At 45.6% G+C, this 27920-nt stretch overlaps 1 protein-coding gene across 1 annotated transcript in view; it reads right to left on the reverse strand.

Annotated features, from left to right (window-relative positions):
* The window catches only part of ATP8B1 (ATPase phospholipid transporting 8B1), a 496708-nt gene that overhangs the window by 330868 nt on the left and 137920 nt on the right, over positions 1-27920 (reverse strand). Inside the window, exon 2 of the mRNA XM_086960445.1 lies at positions 1537-1788. Coding sequence (XP_086816571.1) covers positions 1537-1765 — 229 coding nt within the window. The 5' untranslated portion in view covers positions 1766-1788. The remainder of the gene's footprint in view (positions 1-1536; positions 1789-27920) is intronic.

Here is a 27920-nt window from a genome sequence, read left to right on the forward strand (position 1 = left end):
GTCGGGAATTGAACCCTGGTCCCAGGCCGTCCTCTGCTTCCGGGTCTGCCGCCTCTAACCAGTGAGCCACAACACTCCACAATGCATGACAAAATTCCATACTGTGAAATGCGACCTCACCACTGTTGACAGAACGGAACAGCAGGCCCCACCTTCGCTCACCTTCGTCTATCACAGTTTGATTTTTGCCGCCTCACTGGTTAAATTGCAGCAAGTGTTGCAGAGTATGAACGGTGAGGCCAAACTTCATTAAACTTTCAAAACCGTGCTGTACTATTTTAATATTTACTATGCAGTGGTGCAACCTCATGGGGCACTGAAACCAACACCCGGGGACTCCAGTCAACCATGGACTTATTTGCTTCAAGGGGGGAGCAGATGGGAGTTTGCAAGCAACAAGCCGGGGGTACGCAAGCAACAAGCCGGGGGGGGGGGGGGCGCAAGCAACAAGCCGGGGGGGGGGGGGCGCAAGCAACAAGCCGGGGGGGGGCGCAAGCAACAAGCCGGGGCGGGGGGCGCAAGCAACAAGCCGGGGCGGGGGGCGCAAGCAACAAGCCGGGGCGGGGGGCGCAAGCAACAAGCCGGGGCGGGGGGCGCAAGCAACAAGCCGGGGCGGGGGGCGCAAGCAACAAGCCGGGGCGGGGGGCGCAAGCAACAAGCCGGGGCGGGGGGGCGCAAGCAACAAGCCGGGGCGGGGGGGCGCAAGCAACAAGCCGGGGCGGGGGGGCGCAAGCAACAAGCCGGGGCGGGGGGCGCAAGCAACAAGCCGGGGCGGGGGGGCGCAAGCAACAAGCCGGGGCGGGGGGCGCAAGCAACAAGCCGGGGCGGGGGGCGCAAGCAACAAGCCGGGGCGGGGGGCGCAAGCAACAAGCCGGGGCGGGGGGCGCAAGCAACAAGCCGGGGCGGGGGGCGCAAGCAACAAGCCGGGGTGGGGGGCGCAAGCAACAAGCCGGGGCGGGGGGCGCAAGCAACAAGCCGGGGCGGGGGGCGCAAGCAACAAGCCGGGGCGGGGGGCTCAAGCAACAAGCCGGGGCGGGGGGCGCAAGCAACAAGCCAGGGGGGGGCGCAAGCAACAAGCCAGGGGGGGCGCAAGCAACAAGCCAGGGGGGGGCGCAAGCAACAAGCCAGGGGGGGCGCAAGCAACAAGCCAGGGGGGGGCGCAAGCAACAAGCCGGGGGGGACGCAAGCAACAAGCCGGGGGGGGGGCGCAAGCAACAAGCCGGGGGGGGGGCGCAAGCAACAAGCCGGGGGGGCGCAAGCAACAAGCCGGGGGGGGCGCAAGCAACAAGCCGGGGGGGTGCAAGCAACAAGCCGGGGGGGTGCAAGCAACAAGCCAGGGGTCAAGCTAAAGACAGAGGTCAAAGCGGCCACCCCTAAATGACATCCATGCTCCTGAGGCTGTTTGTAGTGGAGTCAAATCAAAACTGCTCATACTGTAGCAATAACCCTGTTCCAAATAGAGATAAGTAACCAAAATGTACAACACATGCCTTCTCTGGCACTCCTCGATCAAGAATAGATGGGTCATTCACATACCTCTAGTCAGAGTCTTCTGTCGCTCTTCGGTCTTTGTGTTGGCTTCATTCTGTCCTGGCTCAGCAGACTCCGGTCTGTCTAACTCATCCTCCGTTTCATCATCACTATATGGCATCACCTCATCGTTGGGCTCTTGGGACTCCTCATCAAACGTTGCATCAAAGTCCGGGTCCATATTTGAATCCCTGAAATCCGGGTTCATATTTGGATCACTGAAGTCCCGGTCCATATCTGCTTAGGGTTGGTGAAGACCTTTCAAATGTAACGAAAAAGAACCAGTTAGCTCTGTGAGTCATACCAACTGCTGCTTGAGGATATATTTCGGATTGCACATAGTACCAAAAACTCATCAAGGTAAATATTTCCAGACTCAATAGTGGCATCTACAGATTTTACAGTTAATCGAGCAATATGCAGGTAAAACAAAAATACAATTGGAATACTGTTATATGAAGTTAAGTAAACATCATATTTAAAACATACATAGACATTCTATTTAACCCGTTCCCAGCGTCGAACGTTCAGCGCCCAGTGCTGAACGTTCGGAGAACGAATGCTGACCCGACGGCCAACGGTCGTGCGCAGCACTGGGGAGGTAGCGCTTGTGGCGACCGTTGGCCGTCGGCAGCAATTAAAGGGTTAAAGCAGGATGTAGTTGCAATAAGCTTGCAGCTACATTGTCAAACGCGCATAATAATGAAAAACCTCCATAATGCAGAACAGGTAATCTACACGATCAAATATTTTCTATATACTGATCTCTTTACGTAAATCAGCAATAATATATGCAAGAAGAAAAAAAACTGTTATACTCTAGATAACAGCACAACACAGGACAACATGGCGAGGGACCATGTTAAGAATGTAGAAGGCAGTAAGTTTTACTGAATGCACACTACAAACCTATGGCTGTTTCTGTCTTGACCCCAAGTAAAAATGTGCTGGCGTCAAAATGTCTAAAAATCCAGAACAGAAATAAGATGACTTTTTTCAAAGTCGTAGTTAGAGAAAAGGAATGGTTCAAATTTGGAGGAAAAAAAAAATCTTCATTGCAATGAGAAATTGGAGAGTATACATGTATTGCTTCATAGGTCTGATTGGATTACAAGGATATTGAAAATCAAATGTGAAGGGGCTACACAGAACTGTGCCCAGGGACCCAGGACCTCAGTGAATTGTGGTGGACCAAAAGAACTCACCTCAGTACCTAGAAACCCTAACCAGCTAGCATCAGTGTCACATTAGCTCTTTGTGCTATAGCAAAGATTAGACAACCCAGAACATGCAACTTAGGCTATACTCAGGAATGGTGGGAAACAAGAACACTCTTTCGTTATACTCTCATACCAGTCCACAACAGGAGTAAAAAAAGAGACGGGAAAGGTTCAAATATTTATTTTAACGACATGCTCTAAGATGCAAGATCATTGCTAACATAAGGAGACATATGATTAGAAATAATATGATCAGCATTGCTACAACTCCATAAAACACATAAGGAGAAATCATATTACAATGATGGTGAAAACAGGTATTATAGCACCTAGTATATCACCCTCCTTTGCTAGGAACTAGGCTTTATAAAATATAGAAGGTCTCTTAGGCTTATGTGGGGGAACCCATACCTCCAAGATCAGCAGGATTATATCACATCAGGATCTGCAAAAGCTCTTTCTCTCTGGAATCGGAATTCTTCCAAGTGCCTGAAATCATGCCTACAGTGCAATATTAAAGGCGCCAGAATCTCCGTTGGCTTGCAGCTGCATGTATGTAATGTCTAAAACGTGAGCCGATCAGCTCGTACAACAGCTACCTTGTTATGGGCAAGCGTCCCCTCCCTGTCCCAAAACACTAAGTCCTGTTACAGGAAACCTAGTGTCCGGTCTTCCCCTGCTCAAGCTTGACTCAGCAGCAGGAGGGCAGAACAGTGTCTCTTTTCAGTAGCAGCTATAGTTTGCTGTCCGGGTCTAGAAGACTGGTACCGGGAGCCCCGAGGGCCTCCGGGAGGAGCTTTACAGTGCATAGAATCATACCCCCACACCGTCTGCACAGCTGCAACTTCATGGGCACGGTCATCTCTCCTGCATCTCCAGCATTGGTGGGAATTCGTCTTCTGTGCCTCCTGGTCACTCCAGAATGGCATAGACTGTCCCCTTTGCTTGCAGGTACCTCTCATCTTGAATCCACCTTTAGGTTCCACCGGACTCTTCCCCCTTCTTCGCCAGCGGCATCTTTACTCAAGTCCACCATTGTGGTCTGCGTGGGTTCCGACATCACTTTGCACCAATCCACTGGGCTTCCCTGGTGTAGGTATCCTGGTTCATGGAGTATCTATGGGTGGGGTGACTCTCCAAACTTCCATCTTCCACAGGGTTTCTTCAGGGTGCGCTGGGAAGGGTCCTGTAAAATTGCAACCACAACTTACGCATTGACTTCTATTGGGCACACAGTCGTATTCCCACTCTACACACGACCGCCATGGGGTTCCTAGATAATCACCTTGGGTGGATCTTTGGGTTCCCAGCTCTTCTTTGTTTTTTCGGTCCATTCTCGACTTTGGTCGTGGTTTGCTTTCCACTATTTTAGTGTATGGTTTGATCTCTCCCTGGGGACTTACATATTATATTGACAAATTATTGTGTTTTTATCTCTGGGTAGAAGATATTTCATGATAATAGTGAGTGTTAGTAATACATACTTATTTGTATAAACTACACTGTATGGTTCTTTTTCACTTAACCTATACCATAAGATTAAGTACTGGTAAAACAAGCTGCTTTACACTCCTCCTGGACTAAGCCTGAAGACTGCTCTCCACAGCTACCACTTAGAGTGCTTTCTAATGTTGTCTAAGACTACTAAAATCACCATAAGAGTTGTCTGGATTGGTGCAGGGTGCTACATTTACATAAGTGAGCACCAAATACTAGGCCAGCCTACTACACAATCTAATAAAGGACCCCATGCTTCAGCCCGGTCAATTGATATCCTTCCTTACCTTACTTCTCTTTGTAACACAGCACTCTCGTAGCCAACCCACCAAATCAACTCCTCCTTCTATTTTTCAAACCTGGGTGCCATACTAGTTTTTCAATAAATTGCAATCCCGCGACCAGCAAGGATCAGGGCAAAGTCAATAAATCCTGATATATTTTTGCACTTCTAGAAAATCTCCCCAGAAGACAAATCAAGGGCGCATAATCAATTAATCTCTGTGGAAGCTCATTAATGCAGGTCACTACTTTTCTTCAAACATCCACCAATAGTGGACAAGACCACACCATGTGAAGCAGAATTACTCCCAGTTCACCACATCAAGGACATGCCACATCAGTGGAGTCAAATATTCCCTATGTAAATAATAGAAATTAATCAGCTTAAATCTAACATTCCTAGATAGAGTATATGAACAAGGAAGTATTTGTGCCCAATGTGCCTCTGAAATAAGATGTGCAAAATCCACTTTCCATTTCCAAGTCCCACTAGAGGTGTTACCTTATCATTCCATAATGCTTGGTAAAGATAAGTCACTGCCCTAAATCGACCAGACATAGTACATAACACCTGGCAAGCACCAAGTTGTTGAGGCTCATCTACACCTATGCCCCAATGAAGACGCAGCCAGGCTACTACCACCCAAAGCAATAAAGATTCCCTCTCTGGATTTAAAAGGAAGCGGATTACTCAAACGAAAGAGGTTTCCCATCTCTATAAAGATCTCCTATTCTACGCACTCCATGGATAGAACATTCCTTTAGGCCCCCTAAAACTTCCATGGATAGACCATTCCATTAGGCCCCGTCAAACCTCCACCAGGAATAATTTGCTCCAAACTGCTCAATGGGATCTCCGGGCCACGGGGCACAGGAGCATAAGTTCACTGGAGAGCACAACACCAACATTGTCAAGCAACCTGCAATGCAGTGCGAGTCTCCTGAACAGGCCTCTTCAGAGCCAGAAGGATTAAGTATAGAATACATAGATTTGGTAACAACTCCATATTGGACTCCTCAGAAAATCTTTGGGAATGGATTCATTGAGCAAACCACTGCAACTGTGACGCCAAATAGGCCTCAAAACCTGGAGCTGCTATTCCTCCCATAATTGCTAGATGTTGCACGGTCCACTCTGCACCTACCCATTCCCCATTTAATGCTAATCAATAATGAATCCAGTTCACGGAAGTTTCTACAGGGTTTCACTATAGGTAGTGCAGTAAAGCAATTTGGGTTGTGCAACCATCTTTGCTATTGCTAAACATCCACCCACCAATAACAGCAGTGTCTTCTAGAACTCTACACTTCTAGTGGTCACACCAATGTTACCCTCCAATAGGTCAGAGGTTCATGGGACAACTTTACCCTCAGAGGTAATGTCCCCTCCCATGTAGCCCTCTAGATCCTCAGTTTGAGGTGCATCTTTTAGTAATGGACACAGGTGAGATTTACTCCTAATAAAGCATTGACAAGATGCTTGCCGAAAAAGCGTGCAAGCAGGTTAATCACATGTGGCAAATCTACATTTGAATCTCTAAGAAACAAAAACGTATCATCTGCATCGAGAGCAGAGTAATGCACAATGCCCTGTCCCCTGTAGACTCCACCAGCTCTTATGCTACAAGCGAGTGGTTCAACTGCAATAGCAAATAATAATGATGTGAGCTGGCAGCCTTACCGCGCTCCTCCACCAACCACACATTTTTATGAAATATACCTTCCAGTCTGGACTCTGACAGTAGGTGTTGAATACAGGAGTTTAGTCCACTGGACAAATCAACGCTCCTTCCCCATTTTATTTAGCACTCCATAAAGAAAATCCCAGCAAAGAGTATTGTGGGCTTTTTCTAGGTCTATTGCCGCTTTCTCTTATCCTTCAATTTCTACTTCCATATTCTGGCTGAAACCTTTAAAGGTTCTCTAAGGGCCTCTTCGAAGTCGAAAATGTCCCATAAATGGGGACTAGCCCTTGCACCTTCTGCTTCTATCTATGTAGAAGAATATCTAATGAAATTTAAAAAACCTCGATCAAAGTTTCTGATAATGTACCGAAATTAGAAGACCATTCCGTTTCTCTTCTACACACATGGAATTCAAAAACCTCCCACAGCCCTTAGTCTTAATATAGACACCAATTCAGTCACAAACCCCTGCCACTGTATGTAGGGCAGCCCAACCTTCCCTCCCTACTTCGAGTAAAGTAACTTCAGAACTACTCCTGGGCCTCCATGAAAGCAAAAACATGGTCTCAGCAGCCGTAAACCCAGAACTTGGGATTCCACTGCTGCTCTTGTTTCTCTATTGCATCTAACATAGCGCAGGCCATCAGAGACCCAATTCCTTTCAACACCCTCTCAGGCACCCTTTCCCTCGTAATCCACCACAGGTATTACAAATCCCTACAAGCCTTCCCCCAATAAGCTGGTCAGCTTAAACTGAACTCACTGGTCTACTAATGGATTTAATCATACATGCTCAATGATCATTCTGAATCCATTCTGCACTTGCCTTGTCCTTCCCCCTAATACCCAATTATTTCAAAATACAGGAACCTCGGAAATTAGGACGCTCTCCTTCGGGACCCATGCCCCAGCCTATCTACATACAACCACTGTACTTCTTAATTCATACTTAACACAGCCTGCCTCTAAGAGGGAAACACTGCCAGCTAACTTGAGATCGCGCCCAGAAGATTTAAACCTCACCTGAATTGCCCCTGCCTCAACTGAAAGCGGTTTCACATCCAGTCTCCTTCATCTAGCACTTCACTAGGATGAACCACAAGTCTGCATCTCATATTAACAGACATGCGTGCAAACAAAAATGCATCATACTTCTGAATGAGTAAGACAGAACCTCTCCTACAGGACTAAAATGGAAACAGCAACAAGTACACTGCAAGGAGTCTCGGTAAATCTGGATACTAGGCTAAAGAAGTTAGCTCAGATCCCTCCGAAAAGAGCAGCAATGTAAAAAATAAATCTGATTAGAATTGAGACTGAACCGATAAAACTTAGCTAAAACAAGGCAATCCATTTGAAAATGTTTCTTGCAGAACTGTAAATCAGCTTCTCGTCATGAACTAAGGATTGCGGAAAGTATCACTAACCAAAACTTATGTAAACAAGCATTGGAAATGCAATAGTTCTCGCATTAGAAAAGTTGGAGCTATTGGTCTTGTAAATGACAAATATTTTATTTATTTGTTGGTTTTTAAAATAGCTAAATTGGTAGCTTTGTCATTTACAATGCCAATAGTTATAACCTTTGCGAATGTGACACCTATAGCATTTGGAATGCAACATTGCTAGCCATAAGTGAAGGACTCTAAAGGAGTGCAGGAGTAAGGGACCGTGAGAGAGGCTTACCGGTGGAATGAAGCTGAGAGGAGTTCAGCGCTGTATGCAAAGTATAACAAGTGTCTAAGGGGAAAGGAATTAGACAGTTAATTACGGTCATATTGCCCAAAAAAGGGGCTGCCATTATTGCGGAAAAAACTTACCACGAGGTGGGGCCAAGGGGAGTATTGAAGACGTCTGTGGGGAGAGAGGGGAGAGTGAACTGGGGTATGAATTACCGAGTGTGCAGTGAAAAAAGGGTGCTCTAATAAACGAGCTTACCAGCGGGAACAGTGCCCTTGATGGATAATCTGCGGGAAGGGAAAGTGCACATAAACAATTGACACATAAAAATTGAAGGCGGGTTCAAATAAATAAAGCATGTCTGGAGCCTCGAATATGTCGCGCATCTTTAAGGGCTTACCCCACAGGAAGAATTGCAGGTCCGCAATGGGGGTCCTTGCTAGGCGTGAGAGATCTTCACGATACGCCCTCAGCAATGTGTTGTCATAATAAGAAAGCCGCTCGCGGTCACATGGAAGCAAATGACCAATGGGCGCGCGGCAGAAAGTGTCGGCCATTTTGGGTTGGGAGTGTAATGAAACAATATATGGACAGACCAAAGGTGCATGCAGAGCGTCTGCGGCGGCCCTCTTGAGGGAACAGGAGCCAAGGGGTCCACAATATGGATTGAGGGCATACGAGGTCCAGTCTTCGGTACAATTCAGGCCAGTGTGCAGGGGGCGGAGCGGGGAGAGGGGAGAGGTGCGACACAGCAGGCAGAGTAGGAGGAGGAGGGGGGAGGAGAGTAGGGGAGGCACGGCCTAGCGGCCGTGCAATCAAGAAGTGAGGGGGCGGAGCTGGGGAGGGGAGCTGGGGAGGAGAAATGCGACGTGCGGATGAGGGAACTGATGTGCACGCGCTTTTAAGCTCAATGCGCATGCGCATTGAGCTTAAAAGTCACGGGCACTGCAAGGAATCGCCACGATTCCTTGCAAGTCAGTTAAAGAGTGGTTAAGCCCCCATAGTCTCGCAAGCTCGATGCGCATGCGCATCGACAGGCGAGACCTAAAAACAACAATATCTCAATTGGATTCACTTTGGTAACAGAAACGTTTTTATGTACAAGCCATAACAAAAGATCTGGACATAGACTGAAAGAGAGACTCGGAATTTCAATAGATTCAGAAGTGCATATAGCATCATATATTTAAAGACATATTTACGCAGACAATTAGGAAACGGTTTGAAATATCAGCACTGGAGGCATATAATGCATTTGGCAACCCAAGAGGGCTTTGTGAGCTACGTGATAGTGAGACAAACTGACGGTGCATCCGACATATGGGTGAAAAACAGTGAAGACGCAATTGACAAAGATAAAAAACAATATATACAGAGTTGCTGGTTCCTCTTTAGTGAATGGGTATTTACAATTAGTTTGGAAACCAAGGAAGTGCTGCGCCTTGAGTTGCGCTGTATTGTGGGTCGACGACGTTTCGATCCTATTGAATTAGGATGTTCATCGGGACCGGGTTGCTGATTGACGATGGTGATCTTGGTATAGGCGCAGTAATGGAGCCCAGTTAGGCCATGGGAGAACCAAGAGGTGGAGACGGTTGACGAGAGGTACCGTCACAGGATTCAGTGAATGGAGGCGTGAATGGGTCCAAAAAACGGAGCCCAGTTCTGGAATAGATAAGGGGAATGAAATATCAAAATTTCTGAGGCAAGGTCCGGTGATCCACTGCCAGTGTCCCGGAGTGGGAATGTAACCGAGCACAGGAAGGGATCCCCGTCCTGGCTTCGATGAATAATTAATTGGAATAAGCGCAGCAGGGTCAGGTGATCCACTGCTTGTCTCCCGGTGTGGAAACCGTGGAGGCAAAGGTTAACAACCGTCCGGGTACGGAGATCCTGGATCGGTAAAGCGATCTGCACAGTGGACCGCAATCCGCTTGGAAGCTGGATTACTAACCAAGACTTAGAGATACAATTTTAACAGAAGCTATGCTTTAGGATGCAATAGACCTATTCATAAACAAGCATTGGAAATGCAATAGGTCTCGCAGCATTAGAGTTAGTGCTTTTAGAATTGTTTATGGGGTTTTTTTGTAAATCTTTAGCATTTTTGTTTCCTGTAGCCAATGCTAAAGAATTACAAATAAAAAAAAGCCATAAACATTTCTAAAAGCTCTAACTCAAATGCTCCGAGACCTATTGCACTGTGTGAGGGTGAGGGGTTGAGGGTGAGTGAGGGTGGGTGAGGGTGGGTGAGGGTGGGTGAGGGTGGGTGAGGGTGAGTGAGGGTGAGTGAGGGGGTGAGTGAGGGGTTGAGGGTGAGTGAGGGTGAGGGGTTGAGGGTGAGTGAGAGTGAGGGTGAGTGAGAGTGAGTGAGAGTGAGTGAGAGTGAGGGTGAGTGAGGGTGAGTGAGAGTGAGAGTGAGGGTGAGGGTGAGTGAGTGAGAGTGAGTGAGAGTGAGGGTGAGTGAGGGTGAGTGAGGGTGAGTGAGGGTGAGGGTGAGTGAGGGTGAGTGAGGGTGAGTGAGGGTGAGTGAGGGTGAGGGTGAGTGAGGGTGAGTGAGGGTGAGTGAGGGTGAGTGAGGGTGAGTGAGGGTGAGTGAGGGTGAGTGAGGGTGAGTGAGGGTGAGTGAGGGTGAGGGGTTGATGTTGAGGGTGATGGGTTGAGGGTGGGTGAGGGTGAGTTAGGGTGAGGGGTTGAGGGTGAGTTAGGGTGAGGGGTTGAGGGAGGGTGAGGGTGAGGGGTTGAGGGTGAGTGAGGATGAGTGAGGGTGAGTGAGGGGTTGAGGGTGAGTGAGGGGTTGAGAGTGAGTGAGGGGTTGAGGGTGAGGGGTTGAGGGTGAGGGGTTGAGGGTGAGTGAGGGTGAGGTGTTGAGGGTGAGTGAGGGTGAGGTGTTGAGGGTGAGTGAGGGTGAGGTGTTGAGGGTGAGTGAGGGTGAGGTGTTGAGGGTGAGTGAGGGTGAGGTGTTGAGGGTGAGTGAGGGTGAGTGAGGGTGAGGGGTTGAGGGTGAGTGAGGGTGAGCTAACACATCTTGCGCCAGTAACAACAGTGGTGTTTCTAAATCCCGCTGATCCCTACTAAATCAAAGTATCTTATGGGATATCGCTCCTGTCATTGTGCTGGGGCGGTGCAGTTACCATGCTTCGGAGGTAGCCAAGCTTCTCCTTCCCCCTCCGTCCTGCGTCTCCAGCTGGGGAGATCAACAGCAGAGATCTCGGTCAGAGAATCGGACGACACTGCGGAAGTAAGCACGGGCCCTTCTTGCAGCAGCCATGACGGTCACTCTATCCGAACGAAGTCCCGCGGAGGAGGAGTGTACTTCTCTACAGACACCGAATAACAGTGACGGACGAGCAAGCGGTGACACTAAAAAGGGACTACGGTAGCCCTCGCCAGTGTAGTGTAAACGTGTCTGCCATGATGGGTTGGTGGTTCTGGTGCTTGTGTTAAGCGACTATAAAAAAAACGCGTATGAAATTAGTTCCGTTGGAGTTTTTAAACTACGTCAGCGTCAAAGAATTAACGTAAATAGGTACCAATATTTGATTTTTAGACTCTAAATTGATGCGTTGGTCCTCTACACGATAAACTGCGATGATTTAGTTTCGTGAAAATGTGTTAATGCTTAGTTGATACAGCGTTCTTCAAAAGCACCAGAATCAAGATTCCAAAATTGCTACAGTGTTTATGGGGAAAAGAGACTAGGTTTACTGGCCTATATGATTCGTGACATGAAAAACGAATGTAAATACTTCTAAATAGTTGGGAAATTCCGCTTACCAAATGTGACACTATCACGCCTGTTTTACAAACATTACTTTGCCATTTGGCACGTGAAGTTTCACATTTAAACATCCTCGTAACGGGCTAAGAATTCATGCAAAGTTGTAATGTTGACAAAAATAGCCAGGGCTTGCAGCCTGAGGTTGTCGCACGTGACGGGGCGGATCTCGCTTGTCCGCCTCAGTATCTGAGGACTTGTCCGAAGTATTGGCCTGGCAGCATCAACAGCAAACACCGCCGCCATGTTGCTTCAACGATGTCCGCAGTTGACTCAAGTAGAAGCTGTGATGAAAGTATACTTTGGTTTACTTTACACAAGAAAAATATATATAAATATGTTTCTTGTATCTTGATAAACTAATTAGTAAATTAGTAAATGTATACTAAGAAGTAAGAGCGACTCATGTTTCTGAACAATTTAAGTAAAACACACTGAAGGATAGAAATTAAACTAATACAGTGCTTAAACAACAAGTCAGTTTAAAAGACAAAGGGCCGGTTACAGCGCACAGGAGAACTGTTGTGCCAAGAGGAGAGTAGGAACGGAGGGCATTGCTGTGTGGAGGGGGGAGGAGAAATGCGACGCGACATGGCAGGCAGGGGAGGGGGCGGAGCGGGGGTGTGGGAGGAGTGCGGGAACAGACGGCGAGGGGAGGAGAGTAGGAGGAGGCGAGTAGGAGGAGGAGAGTAGGGGAGGCACGGCCTAGCGGCCGTGCAATCAAGAAGTGAGGGGGCGGAGCTGGGGGAGGCTGTGAGAGAGAGTAGGCAAGGCAGGCGGCTGGGGGCATGTGCACGCGCATTTAAGCTCAATGCGCATGCGCATTGAGCTTAAATTTCTTGTGCACTGCAAGGAATCGCCACGATTCCTTGCAAGTTGGATAAAGAGTGGATAAGCCACCATAGACTCGCAAGCTCGATGCGCATGCGCATCGACAGGCGAGACCTAAAAAGGCTATTCAATCATTAGACAAGGTCAGAAGATCCCTAGTGAGTAAGTGGCAACTATTTTCAGAAACTCAATCAATAGCAAGATCCTGAAGGTTGACTACTCCCAATCATCCTTTTCCTCTTAGCAGAAATAACAAGAACCATCCCTCTTCTCCCAACCATGCCATGCTAGTGGGCTTTGAGAAACACTGAGGATACCACAATGTTATCTGTTTCTGAAGTGGCAGAATCGTTGACAGATATAAACTTACTCAATCCTCCTAATCATAAAAAAGGTCTCTGTTTTGGATCGAATATTGCAAGGAAAGTGCTACACAAGTATGAGATGCCAATCCCAAATGACTGGTTGGATCACTACTGCATGCCCTTCTATCTTCCATCCTCAAAATTGGTGAGAAGCACTCAAATCATGAAGTCCTAAGAATGAGTCAGAGATTCTAAGTACATAAGTCTAGAAACCTTGCCTAAAGCCTCCTTGGCTCTCCGAAACATCCTGACCATGCATGAAGTTCACCAAAATCGCCAACCTACACAATAACAATTGCACTGATTATGGATGAACAAGACCCAAAGTAGCAAAATAGGTAGATATTTAAAATGTTGGTTAATCATGGTCTAAACAACTGTGCAAGAAAAAGCTCTTTGAATAATTAACACACCAGAGTTGTTCTGTAGCACCGTCGAGAATCTGGATAAGCTTTAATAACGAGGCGACAATACAAAAAGTGCCTAGACCAAATGAACTTTAGAAGAAATGCAAACAGAGCCAAAAACTGTAACTGTCCATAAAAGCTCAGTATTGTCAAATAGTGAACTAATATTCTATTACCACAGCTAATTTGACGGCCAAAGAATATTTTGAAAACTTCCTACTAATAAAGTGTGTGCGCTTGTACGTGCGTTTGCGCGATGAACGAACACAGTGGGCTTATATATAGCACTATTGGATGCTGTCCGCTTCCTTAGAGGACCTGGTGAAAGGTGCAGGCGGATCACTGCACAGTTAAACCTAGTGCTTTGCCCAGAATATAACCGAACAGGTGTATTTACCACCAGTAATACCCGAGCAACCATCAGATACCTAGTCACAAATTGATTTAAAAAGACGATAAAAAAGCTGGTTAATAGTTTTGTAGAGCTATTGAATGTATGTGGTTACAGAACAAAACAGCCAGATTGTATCTACCCGTGCCTATGAAACACTAGTACTACGTCTTAAATTAAATGTGCATTTTCATACAAGATATATAATTGAGATGTTGACAACAGTAAATAATGTTTGAAGAATCGAGAAACCACATACTTTAAAATGTTTGTTCTTTGCTCTTAAGCCCCTTGGGCCATGCGGTAATCCTGAATTAATAGGAGGGAGCAGCGACAGCCGCCCGCTTCTCTACTACAGGGTGCGGATTGAGAGACCGTGGAAAGGAGTAGATGATGTCCCCTTACTGTACTCTGCAAGGACTCATTAAAGCATGCGACCACACGGCTCAGCCAGGTAGTAATCAGCATTGCTAATTTAAATAATCTAATCAGCGCTTGGCACCTGTGTAACCTGGCAATTCACTGGCACACAAAAGAAATGAAGAAAAGGGAAACGCTCACAAAGCAACTTTTGTTCAACGAGCTAAGATTAAAACGCTTAGGCACCACTGAATACAAACAAAAGAATTTCAATGCGTGGTGGCCACAGAAAATTAAAACAGACCTTCTACATGGGTTTCCATGGAAGGAGTTAAACCGAATGTCATCTCCTTGTTTTATAGTAAGGAGAAAGGACACATACTACAGGAACAAGAGTGTTTCGGATCTCTGGGTAATTCAGCAATAAGTCAATTTACAGATCCCAAAACTAACTTTTACAAAAAACGGTATAATACAGCCATGTTCTGAGGTGCAGGAACATTTCCAGAGTGGGGGTGCTGCCATCAATGTTACATCACTGAGCTCATAGGGACTCCACAAGCAGTATAGCAAATGAGCCACGCCCATTCAGGAGGAGCGCGGCAATGGGGTGTGTGACATGCAGCCGGGGGAGCATACAGACTGCAGATTTTCTAATGAAATGGTGACAACATTTGCACCGACATGCAGTTTTACTGGTAAAGCCACAACACACAAATGATACCATGTGAAAATCGGGTTTCAACAAATACTTCTCATTAACACAACTGGAAGTAAAGGGTCTTGAAATGTTGTGAAACTATTAAAATCTTTGTTTTCATCACACTTCAGAATTACAAAAACAATGCGTTTCATTTGTGTATTTCTAACTGCTGATAAAATGTGAAATATTTGTGCAGTTAATTAACAGTTTTATAATGTTGTTGTGTTGAGAAAAAATTGACATCCTACAGCCTTCCCTTTCACACTCTATGTACCCCAACAAGGTTATCAGATATTTCATCTTATAAAGAGCTCTAGCTTCACAGTTCGAGAAAGAAACGTAAACTCCAATCTTTTTTCATGATAAAAGAATAAGCAGCGATCATTCACCTTCTGAACTCCAGCGTGCTTATTTTGGGGGTGCTGCAGCACACCTACGTCCAGCGCACATGCCTGATGGATAATATAGAGTACTCATCAACATCAGTAAGTAAACCTGCCAAACCTTAAAAGGTGCATATCAGAAAGAATGCGGTGTAGAGTTCTCTTGCTATAAATAAGTACATGGATGTTGTCACTTGGAGGCGAGTGCATGCTTGGAGTATACTGCTCAATCTCTTAGGTGGCACCGCTTTGCAAGACCTAGTGGAGGTGGGTTAAGCCGATAATGTATCCTATGTCAACGGATGGTCTGGAATGGACTGCATGGGTGGATTCAGGCTACCAACGTGCCCAATGAGAGCATGCAACCTCTCTGGTGGCAAGAATGTTCTAGTGTGAATGAGAAAGTAGAAAAAAATGTGTTGAAGCGTTCGGTGAACGGAGACAGGTGCCCACTACCTTGCAGTGTTCAGATGGATAAAGCCCAAACTGTGTAGGGCCCAAAGGAGGAGTTATTCTGAGAAAGGGATGGCAAGAGCATCAAGTTGATACTGATCCAATGGAAGGCTACCTATGGATAGCTTGGTTCCATGCACAGTTTCCCTGAAGATACGATAACCTTTGGATATGCCTTCTGAGAGCATATAGGGACAAGCAACAAACAGTAACTGAACAAGACATGTTTGTTATGTGCCCGGGTTAGACCCATGTAGCGAAGCTGCTCATTTCTTACCTTGTCCTGTTTTTCACAATAACAATTCTGAATGACAATGTTGGATTTATTTTTCTGAAACCAGTTCAGTTTACACATTTAACTTCGTATAACATTATCACAATGCCTCGAACGCCAAGTACTAGGCCTTTACACATGAATGCACAAATGTTGTTCTATGTTTATCCACAGGGCGGCAGGGTTATGTACATATCCATAACATTGCTAATTCATACATACATAAGAAGGATGCTTTTTATTATAAATAATCAGCATCTCGTAAGATTAGCGGAGGAGGCTCTTTAGCGGACACAGAGGGTCCCTGCATGCTGAGACTTCACCATACAGTGGTCTGACATCTACATGGGGGGTTTTACAGTTCGTGACCAAGACAGGGTCCTACATTATCTCCTGCCAGGTAATGGGGTTGGATCATTCCTTGGAAGGGCTTCTTGGCTTTACAAATACATACACTCTAGACACACACAGAGTAGGGTTTGCATACCATGATTTCGCCAGATTACTACATTCTTTATATGCCTTCATATATACACTGTTTTAGCACCATCTGCTATTTACTCTTTTGATGATGATAATCAATTTCATCTGCTTCCGTCTAATGATTATCGCAGCACATGTTTTATACAGGAATAACGTTGGTTCAATAAATATATTGAAAACGTCCCAGTGTGTATTCTCTGTATATCTCTGAGAACAAAAGAGCAAGAGTGACTGAGCGAGAGGTTCTGATCTGTTATCCGGATCCCTGAGGGATCAGGTTTGTCATGTTCAGTGATTGCCAGAAACCATTCGCTCCCTGGTAGGGTTAGGAGGGCTTATGGTGGCACTGTGAGTGAGCTGCTCTCTAGGCCAACACATCCTGTAAGTGTGCTTTAAATCAGTCTAGGCACCTCACCCAAAGTTTGTCGTCCAACAATCATGCAGATCCTACGGATTAGTGGGAACTAAATATGTTTAACTTTCTGGGTTGGTTGGAATATTCTGGCAGGTCTCAACCAAGACAACCATCTTGTCTTGGTTGAGCAGAGTTGGCTTTCCTCGTAATATGGCATCTGAGGCCCTGGGAAGTCAAGGATAAGAGTTATAGCCCAATCTTCATGTTGGTTACCTCAGAAGAGGGATGTGAGTGGAGATTCTCCCATACGAAGACACAGGCCTCCACTGCCCTTCCTGGAGTAATACTCCCATGCCCCTGTGCCTACTGGACTAGGACGAAGACAGAATAGGGAGCCCACAGAAACAATCATTTACAGGATCAGGTGGTACCCAGATAACATTGCTGCACATTTAAAATGTGTTGAAGCCGCATCCATTATAGTGACGGCTGAGTGAATATTACTCACTGTTCAGGGGAATGTAGGTATTTAGTTTTCTTCCTTTAAGGTTAGGGTTAGCCTATTCCCTTCATCCCCCAAAATGGATTCTCCTACTTTACTCTTCCCAGAAAGAATGCAGCATATCCCCATAGCATCGCATTCCATACCCGTGTTCGACTCACATGGGTCTTGTCTTTGGGGGAGAAATGCTAATATCCAGTTTCAGGACTTGAAAAGCGCCAGGTAGAGGTACTTTGGTTGCTTTGTCAGGTATCTGCTACTTAACACTAGGGACGCTTTTTACCACAACACAGGCTGGCACCACTCTGTGCCCTGAGCTACTGGGACAGGAAAAAAAAATCTGCCCTAATGTTCACATTCTATTTTTGGAAACCAGTAGCCGCCATAGACTGCAGCTGAAACCTTTACATAATCTTGAGAAGAGATAGAGGACTTCCTCCAACACTGCCAGGAATTTCTGAAATAATGCGGCACTGCTAGAGAAGTGCACTTTCCTGTCCCCTCTCCCGACTCTGTAGGTAGACATTTAATTCTCCCTGGGCCATTGTTTGGTGTAGCCCTGGGACCATCAAGACTCCAACAACTCCACACTTTACTCTGCTTTTATGATCAGATAACACATATCTACTATCTGTGTTTGTACACTCATCACATCTCAAATGCTCCACTTCTAAATGTAAATTGATACTTTTATAGCGCACTACTCACCCGCAAGGGTCTCAAGGCGCTTGTACGAATACCGCTGTGGAACCCATCCTGGCTTTCCCTGTGAGGCGTCCACTCCTGGGCACCCCCAAGGTGGAGGCCAGGCATCCTTAGCGTTGTGGGGGCCGTTGTGGAGATTAAGCAAGCTATTGCCCAGAGTTACACTCCATGATTGGAATAGGCATCGAGGCGAGAATTATCAGGTCCGTGGAATTTTTGAGCCCAAGACCCGCCGAGGCGGGGTATTGAACCCTGGTCCCGGGCTAGACCTCTGCATCAGGGTCTGCCGCTCTTAATCAGCTATTCTAACTGGCTAAGAGTTGTCAACTCCCTGTTTAGGAGATACTGAAAAATCATGCCGTAAATTTCATGATACTAAAAGGGTTGATACCTTGGTCCTCTGACATACCATCACTGAAGCCATGATAGCCTTTGGCTCTGGCTTCTGACAGCACTGAGGGACGGGCAGAAAGTGGCAAGTGAACTCAACATGCAGGTCACCAATACGGCTCAAAATACATTTTTGCTTGCGTCTTATTTTTTTTCATTTTGGTATAGCGTGTTGATCTGCATGAAGCTTTTCAATATATGGGTTCCCATTACAGCACCACATATCTCATCCATCATTTTATGAATAAATACATTCTCTTTATTTGATTTTTGGGCCGACTAAATGATTTGAGACCCTCCTCTGAAGACCATAAAAGAATCAAATATTAAATGACATGATTTGCCAGGGCTACAGGATGGCAGCTTCACATTACTACAGTCTGCTGTCAGGATCGATCATGTCTATAGGAAGGGCTACCTGGAGCAGGGTTTATCACATTAGCAAACTAGCAGGTGCTAGTAATAGTTGGTAAGTAAAGCTGGGTAAGGTCCGCAGAGCTGGGTACGGTCAGCAGAGCTGGATAAAAGTTTAGTCAAAAGACAGTTTTGGCTCAGAGTCAGGGACATGAGACGAATGACTTGCATAACATTCCTTCTCCTCAGCTTCTGTTTCACTAGCTCCTTCAGGAATTAAAGGCTTCATGTAGCACTGCAGATTTGTCTTGAAGGAAGGAGCATGCCTGATACTTAACAAGATTGCAAAGGAAAAAAAACTCAAATGCTAAATCCAAAAGTAAGGTGTTTTTTGATAAAGAAGTTTTCTGGTGAAGAAAAATCCTGGTTTGCTGCATAGAGGGCGTTCACAAAGAAATAATATCTTTACAGTAAGGATGGTCTTCAGCGGTCAATGTCGAAAGTGTAATAATGGAGCATTAATCTCAGCTTCAATATGTGATCCGAGGCGTTTAGCCAATTCTGTGGTGCACAACAGAAATCTGAAAAAGCCAAGTGTGACATTTTTACCACTGGTTGTGTAGACGTGTCAAAAAATAGACCAAGAATGTGGACTCTACTGTGTGGTACCTTCACAATTCCTCTGGTTTCATCCCTTGTCTCTCCTCCAGCCACGGACCACTACCATGATTTTAAATAGGGATAAACAAACCCTTTTACAAAACATGGGAACGAAGACCTCATAGGTAAAGACTCTTAACAATAAAGAATGTTGTGATAAGATGAATAGGGATAAAGAGCATGGATCCCAGAGGAAACATCTAGCGGTTCTACCGTTAAAGGTTCACTGAACTGAGACGCTTGCGCCATGACAGCTCACATCGCAACAAGGAGTTAAACTCTGATGGGTGCAGTGGGAAACCTGTTCAGTGTTCTACAGTTGAAACTCATGGTCTGCATCGAAGGTAAATGCAAGACTGGAAAAGTTAAGTTCTCAAATGTTTCATCATTTGGTGCGGCATCCAGATTCAGACTGGGGACATTACACAGTTTGGGGATGTAAACTCCCAACCAACTGTTTGTATTTTAAAGGTTTGTCTGCTAATCAAGTATGCAGTCACTGAATGTAGATTCCGGTTTGGTGAATAATGGTTGGTGTGGGTTTGGTCCTTTGGGCAGATTATTTGAGTCACTGCCCCCAACAGATTTTGTGGACATAACAGACACCCTGAACTTAATGGGAAACATCCTTTACAACGCAACTTTTACCACGCAGTGCTTTTATATCGCAACTTTTACAACGCAAACCATTACAACGCATTGCGCTGGGGGGCGCTTTAGGATAGGGAACAGTTTTAATTTACTGTCCAACACCTTCCCTACTATCCATGGGGACTGGAGTTGGAATAGTAAATTAAACTATTCACTATCCAGCACCCCTCAACACTATGCGTGCATTCTGGGGAAACGGCCTTTAAGACGCGGTCTGAGCCACGCGTGCAGTGTGTGGTATAGATGTTGAGAAGGGCGGGCGCAGGAAGAGAAAGGATTGGAAAAGGACACTTTCTGGTAGGCGAGGCTAGGGCTGGGTTTTGGGAGGGTAATTTTAAAGGGTTGAAGTTTCTAGGACTCGATGGGGTGGTTTTTTAGGCTGGGGTAGCCTTAGGGCTGAGGGAGGGTGTCAGGTAGTGTTTAGGGCGTGAGGGTTCATGGGGGATGGGGTGTCCTCTTCACCACACACATCCCTTTACCAGTCATGCTTTTACCCCTACATTGCATGGTAAAGGCATGCGTTGTTCAGGCACATTCGTTGTTCAGACAGTGTTGTAGAGGCCTGCGTGGCTTAGCCATGTCTGCCTCTGTCATACAACCTGCATTCAGTGTTTGATGATGCAGTCACTGGCACCGTGCCGTATCGTGATAAAAATAACATTTGGTAAATGACCCACTCCAAAAGTAATTTAAAACTCATCTACATAGTATGGCACACATTTCAGTGCACACCCAGTCAGACGAGACACACGTTTGCCCATTTCAGGCAAAAACCATTATCACCGCTTCAGAGTTCCAAGGGATGAAAATATGAAGCAATCAAACAGCTACAACCCTGTCTAATAAATGAATAGTCTGTTCGAGACCTGCTTTCAACCTGCCGGCTGTACAAGACGTACCAGACATTGTCTCAACAGGAAGGTAACTGGATATTCATGTTTACATCCCTTACCTTGCACAACAAAGACATACATGAGGTCATGAGATCAGGAGCTTGATCTTCTCAGAGAAACTACAGGTCTCAGATTCAGAAACATTTCTATTTTTTTTATTGGATTTTATGGATATAAAAAAAGACAGCCATACATTTTATGTATCAGCGTACAAAGCATACAATGTCACAAGCGGTCATGTGAGAAAATCCCCACGTGACATGCCATCTAATACCGTCACGTTGCCATTACAACAATAAATCCTGAGGTACAGAGCAGCACATTTCCGCATTCTTTTCTCCAGTGTTGTTGTACGAATAGACAACCCCATCTTTATATATCGCATTGCAACCAGTAGCAACAATCCATACCTGCAGTCGGTGGTAAGGACCCAGTGATGGTCATAAAAACGTACACTTTCTCCTCAACTACTCTACATGTCGGTTACTCTACTTACTCATGTATTAGGGGTGTCAGCGTTCATTGTCTCATTTTCTTTGGTAGCCAAATATGTTTGGTATAGCTCCCAAAAATATTTGGGACGATTACGAGGGAGCAGATCGCTGTAATACTCATTCTGTGTATAGCAGTATGCCATATCTTTTGACCAGCATGCCATAGTGGGAATCAGGCCACTGGACCAACAAAACGCTACCCTACGCCTAGCTAGCAGAAGTTCCATATCAACTAGCCGCCTCACCGCTTTTGGCAAGTGTAAGGAATACCCCAATAGGGCGAGCAGAGGGTCCGGAACCAATGTCATAGCTGTAATGTCCCCCAACGATTCAGAAAAGGGGGTGGTGATGAACAGAGTGTCTGAATTAAGCAGACCACTCTTACCCAGTCCAAAGATCAGGGCTTGATCCATCACTGTTATTTATCTCACTGCCCCATCCCAGCTCAGAACCTGGCTATATGCAAATCAGTCTGTCCCTGGCCCAGTGCATCATGGGAACAGGGCAGACTAAACTACCAAGCCAATTCTTCACCAGAAAGGAGACAAGCTACCGGGGACCGGTTTCTGGCATTTCAGCCATCTTCGGCCCGGCTTGCTTGAATCCTGATGGAGCAGTGAGAAAGGGACTCATGTCTGAGTATATGAACTGAAAAGGGGTTTTTAGGAGATTCGGAATCCAAGGGCGCACTGCCTAGGTTAATACGTTACAGTGTGTACAGATAAATGAGTGTTGTTGTGTAGTGCGTGAAGAGCAGACGGCGAACACCCTTAACCGTCCAATAAGTCAAAAGACATAACAAATATACAAAGCTATGCTCTCGCAACTACAAGTGTAGTGACAAAACAGGGTACAATGACCAAAAAGGAATAGAAGCACAGAAGCAGAATCTTTGGTGTATATTTTTCCTTGTCACAGCAAGTTGTAGGTTTATTTTCTCCAGACTTTGAGAAATGTTACATTCGCCGACACGTGTTTCGTCGTGTGCGGTTGAGTCAACACGACTCTTCAGGGCTGGTAATACAAAAATAACGTAAGCATGTTTTAATTAACGTCATATCAGGTGACAAACTGCATATGGTGACAGAAGTGCATCCAACATGCAGTAGTGACGTGCGTGTTCATTCGCACAAAGTGGGTGTGACTGGTGAGGTCATTAAGGTCATAATACAATTATAGAGGGGTGATTGCTGTGCTAGTGTGCACGTTGTGATGGAAAGTGATATCGTGAGGATGTGTCTGGTCGTTTTTAGCTCACACACAGTGGTCCTGTATTTCAAGGGTTCGAAAGGTGGTTCGGCATAAACCAGAAAGTGTCTAAAACAAGTGTTTGGTGAGAACATTGGTTATAAAGTCAAGCCAGGGCATCTATGTGACATGGCAACGTGAAAGAATTGCGGTGCCTATTGTGGGTTAGGATCCAGAAGACACTCTCCATGCGTTTGTAAGCTTATACTATGTAATAGGTTCTAATACCTTGGTCTTCAATACCAAAGTATGGTTTGAAGTGAGTCTGGACCTTGTCGTTTTTGTTCTGCGTGAGTAGAGTGGGGAAAAAAGAAAGAGAAGAAACTCAAAAAGAGGCATCAAAAAAGGGGAAAATTGGCAAAGGACTCTACTGTCCACGATCAGGTTTACTGGGCATAAAAGATCCTTATCTTACCGATAAATAGTAGGTCAGAGTTGGAATTATCAATGCTCTGGAAGTGTTTAAACAGTGAGGTCAACCGTGTAGTAAGAATTATTCTATTGGTTATGATCCCGCCTCACTGGTCGGTGAAGAGTCTCGAGTGTAGAAGCTCTATAAGGATAGGGAAATTATAAGTATTAAGCGTCAATGCAAGTTAGTTGGTCTATTATACCAAAAAGTTATATCTGGCTTTACCAAAACTAGTTATGTAGCCCAGTCCTATATTAAAATCACAGGGAAATACCTGAGTACGTCTTCGTCTCAGGCGGAAGCCGGGAGGGGATTCTTCGGAAATGTTTCCTGAAGGGACACGGGTGCGTCTCCTCTTCGGCGGTATACTGGGAAAATGAGAGTAATTATAATTAGACTCTTATCTCCGTCGGATATTTAGGCGCCCGGAGCTCTAAGCATCAAATATACAAGCGGGCGTTAGTTCAGACTTAGGCGGGGGAGTCGAGTACACTTACCCGTAGTAGGCAATCCCTCCTCTTGTGTTTTCCGGCGGTCGTCTCTCGTGTACGAACACGTGACCCCGGGCGAGGTGGGATTAAAAAGTTTTAGTAGACATCGAAGATGTCCTCATTTTCATTACGTACCTCTGGGCGCCATTGTTAAGTGGGGATATCTGGATAAATAGTTATCCTCTTATGTCTATTAGATTCGTTTTAGTACCAAAGTGAAGTAATCCGCTGTCAGTGTTATGAATTGGAGCTGATGTACAACAACATAATGTATATAAGTTTAAAAGAATTATAGCATTTAGACGTGGAGTTTAGAATCTCTTCACTTGCATATTTGGAAATTTTCAAAATATCGCGGTGTCATGTATTGGCTGTTTGGATATCGGCAGTTTCAAGCTTGATTAGTAGTATCTAGAGATATGCGTGATGGTGACAGTGCACATGCAAGAAACTATAGTGTCTGGCCAGAACATACGTTACGTGATACAGGGTGACGGCGGTGATCCTGATGCCATGGTTAGCACAGGAGTCTGAGTGTGACATTATCTCCACATAATCTTACATTTTTCATAATGCAGAAGGTTAAAAACACTCTCATGACATGTTGTGAGAATTCATTGTACAACAATACACATATTGTAGCGAAATCTGGATGGATCAAAACAGTACATTTCAGGTATTCATATCGTACAATACAGAAGTCAGTAATAACATACAGCTCCAAGGGGTTATAGGCCACTCTCAAGATGTTATACTTCCTAGTAATGAGTTTCCGGTTTGCTGTTGTTACCAGGAAATTAATGTGTGCACGTGGTTAATCCCCCCGGTGATTCTTTAATCACCTAAGAAATATTGAAGCTCAGAATCGTAGTTCAGCCCATGTTCTACGCTTAGTAAGCGCATTATCCATGTAGCTTCCCTACGTCTCAGTGTCAATTCACGGTTGCCCCCTCTAATGTTGAGGGGAATCAAATCAATCCCAAAGACACGTACTTTGATATCGTCCTCCTGAGGTTGGCATTCTGCAATGTGAAGGGCTACCGGGTATCTAGGGTCTCTCTTCTGTATGGCTCTCATGTGTTCAGAGATCCTCTCTTTGAGAGCCCTGATAATGTCTGAGTATACCCTGCCACACCTATAGTGGCCAAAAACGATTCAGAAAAGGGGGTGGTGATGAACAGAGTGTCTGAATTAAGCAGACCACTCTTACCCAGTCCAAAGATCAGGGCTTGATCCATCACCGTTATTTATCTCACTGCCCCATCCCAGCTCAGAACCTGGCTATATGCAAATCAGTCTGTCCCTGGCCCAGTGCATCATGGGAACAGGGCAGACTAAACTACCAAGCCAATTCTTCACCAGAAAGGAGACAAGCTACCGGGGACCGGTTTCTGGCATTTCAGCCGTCTTCGGCCCGGCTTGCTTGAATCCTGATGGAGCAGTGAGAAAGGGACTCATGTCTGAGTATACCCTGCCACACCTATAGTCAAGTTCTGAGCTGGGATGGTGCAGTGAGCTAAAAAACGGTGATGGATCAAGCCCTGATCTTTGGACTGGGTAAGAGTGGTCTGCTTAATTCAGACACTCTGTTCATCACCACCCCCTTTTCTGAATCATTTTTGTCCACCATAAGCGTGGAAGGGTATACTCAGATGTGAGTCCCTAGCTCATTGCACCATCAGGATTCAAGCAAGCCGGGCCGAAGACGGCTGAAATGCCAGAAACCGGTCCCCGGTAGCTTGTTTCCTTCCCAGTATAAGAATTGGCTTGGTAGTTTGGTCTGCCCTGTTCCCATGATGCACTGGGCCAGGGTCAGACTAATTTGCATATAGCCAAGTTCTGAGCTGGGATGGTGCAGTGAGCTCAAAAACGGTGATGGATCAAGCCCTGATTTTTGGACTGGGTATGAGTGGTCTGCTTAATTCAGACACTCTGTTCATCACCACCCCCTTTTCTGAATCATTTTTGTCCACCATAAGCGTGGAAGGGTATACTCAGATGTGAGTCCCTAGCTCATTGCACCATCAGGATTCAAGCAAGCCGGGCCGAAGACGGCTGAAATGCCAGAAACCGGTCCCCGGTAGCTTGTTTCCTTCCCAGTATAAGAATTGGCTTGGTAGTTTGGTCTGCCCTGTTCCCATGATGCACTGGGCCAGGGTCAGACTAATTTGCATATAGCCAAGTTCTCAGCTGGGATGGTGCAGTGAGCTAAAAAACGGTGATGGATCAAGCCCTGATCTTTGGACTGGGTAAGAGTGGTCTGCTTAATTCAGACACTCTGTTCATCACCACCCCCTTTTCTGAATCGTAATGTCCCCCAAGGCTTTAAATATCAGTCCCCAGAAGTTGTCAATCCCTGGACATAATAACCATGCTAGATGAAAAAAATATGCAGAGCTTTCTCCACAGCGTTCACATTCTGCGGTGTCCCGTAACCCATACCTGTGCAACTGCTCTGGTGTGGAATGTACCCTGTTCAAAAATTTTTAAATGAATAAGCCTGTGACGCGCATTCAAGGAGATACGTTTCTTGAAACATTTCTATCTTTGTCTTATTTTTTCATATTACTTGCTTGTTTAATTGAGCTCGTATGCCTAGAGAGGACCTTCACAAACTTATACGGATATAAAATTACATAGGAAGTAAAGTATTTGCATGCAGACTTTTGAGCCATGCTGGTCGAATTTCTAGCCAGCACTCTGTGCCCTTGCCCCAGTAAGCCTGGGATCTGCGTGCCCAATGAAGTGCCATCAATTTTACTCCTGCCTCATGGGAACAGCCCAGCCCGAACTGCCAAGCCAGGTCGTCCCTGGACCAGAAACAAGCTTCCTGGCCTAAATCCATCGTTTTTTTGCTCACCATGCCATTCCAGTTTGAACCCAGACATATGCAAATGGTTTTGAGTAACCAAACAATAAAAAGTTATTCATTCATTCATTCATTCAAATGAGTCTTGACCCTGTGCCCCATGGGAACAGTCCAGTCCGTACTGCCAAGCCAGGTCATCCCTGGACAAGGAAGATGTGCTCGTGAGGTAGAACAGGTATGAGGGGAAGGAAATCAAGTTCGATTCAACAATCAATTTCTACTCGATGTCATTTGCAAACTGGCTATGATTCATATTGGTACCAGTTCACAGATAAGCCTGTCCCTCATTAATTATTGCCAAACAATGTTGTTTAACAGTTTTCAGAAGTTGCACAGAGAATTATCATCTGTGAAATAGATAGGGCTGGGGTGGTGACAGGTACAGGCTAACTGGGGGGAGAACGTTGACATTTCGACCCTGGCGCAAAGAGGGCAATTTACATCCTCTGCTGGCAGGTCTTCCTCAGGATAAGGGTAGGAAAGCGCCCTATGGTAGAAAAGGTTCAGGAAACAGCCCCTCATATGGTGGTCCGCACTGTAATCACGGGGTAGGTTAAGGATTAGTCAGGTGAGTAGTGGCTGTAGTCACACATTACCAGATTCTGTGGGCGTTTGACTCACCCTTGAGTAATGTGTGACTACAGCCACCACTCACCTAACTAATCCTTAACTCACGCCATGATTACAGTGCGGACCACCATATGAGGGGCTGTTTCCTGAACCTTTTCTATCATAGGTTGCTTCCCTACCCTTGTCCTGAGGAAGACCCGCCAGCAGAGGATGTAAATTGCCCTCTTTGCGCCAGGGTCGAAACGTCAACATGCTCCCCAGTGAGCCTGTCTATACCGGTCACCACCCCAGCCCTACCTATTTCACAGATGATACTTCTCTGTGCAACTTCTTAAAACTGTGAAACATTGTTCAGAAATAATTCATGAGGGACAGGTTTATCTGTGAACTGGTACCATTATGATTCATAGCCAGTTTGCTAATGACATCCAAGTATAAATTGATTTTTTAATCGGACTTGATTTTCTTCTCCTCATATCTGTCTTACCTCACGAGCACACCTACCTTTTACACACTCCCCTTTTTGCAACCTTTCTGCTAAAACATGTTTGGTGATCTGCTATTAAAGAAGTTGAACAATAAATGACAGTCACCATTGGAGCCAAATTGAATACCTTTTTGTCTTATGGAGATGTACATGCTTGTAATTTGAAGTATTTGATGGTGCAGGAATGAACCTATGCTAGTTGTATGCATACCTAATGTACTTTTTAAATAATGCATGCTTATTGCTAAACTGTTAATGGAATAAGTCTTTGACCATTGTTTTTCTATATCGACAGCTACCCAGGTTCTTGGACGTTTTTGGGTCACCCCATTAAATCATAATGGGCCACCAACTGTAGGACCATGCAGAAGTATTCTTCTCGAAGATCAGAACTTCTGTTTGGTCAGAGTTTAGTTTGAGGCAGCTGTCTCATCCATTGCGCTACGTAGGTCATGGTGTTGCAGAAGTTGGTTTTGACATTGTGGCAATACTCAGTGAATGAGAAGATCAGTTGAGT

This window comes from Lissotriton vulgaris, chromosome 3_1 (assembly GCF_964263255.1).
Source record: "Lissotriton vulgaris chromosome 3_1, aLisVul1.2, whole genome shotgun sequence".
NCBI lineage: Eukaryota > Metazoa > Chordata > Amphibia > Caudata > Salamandridae > Lissotriton > Lissotriton vulgaris.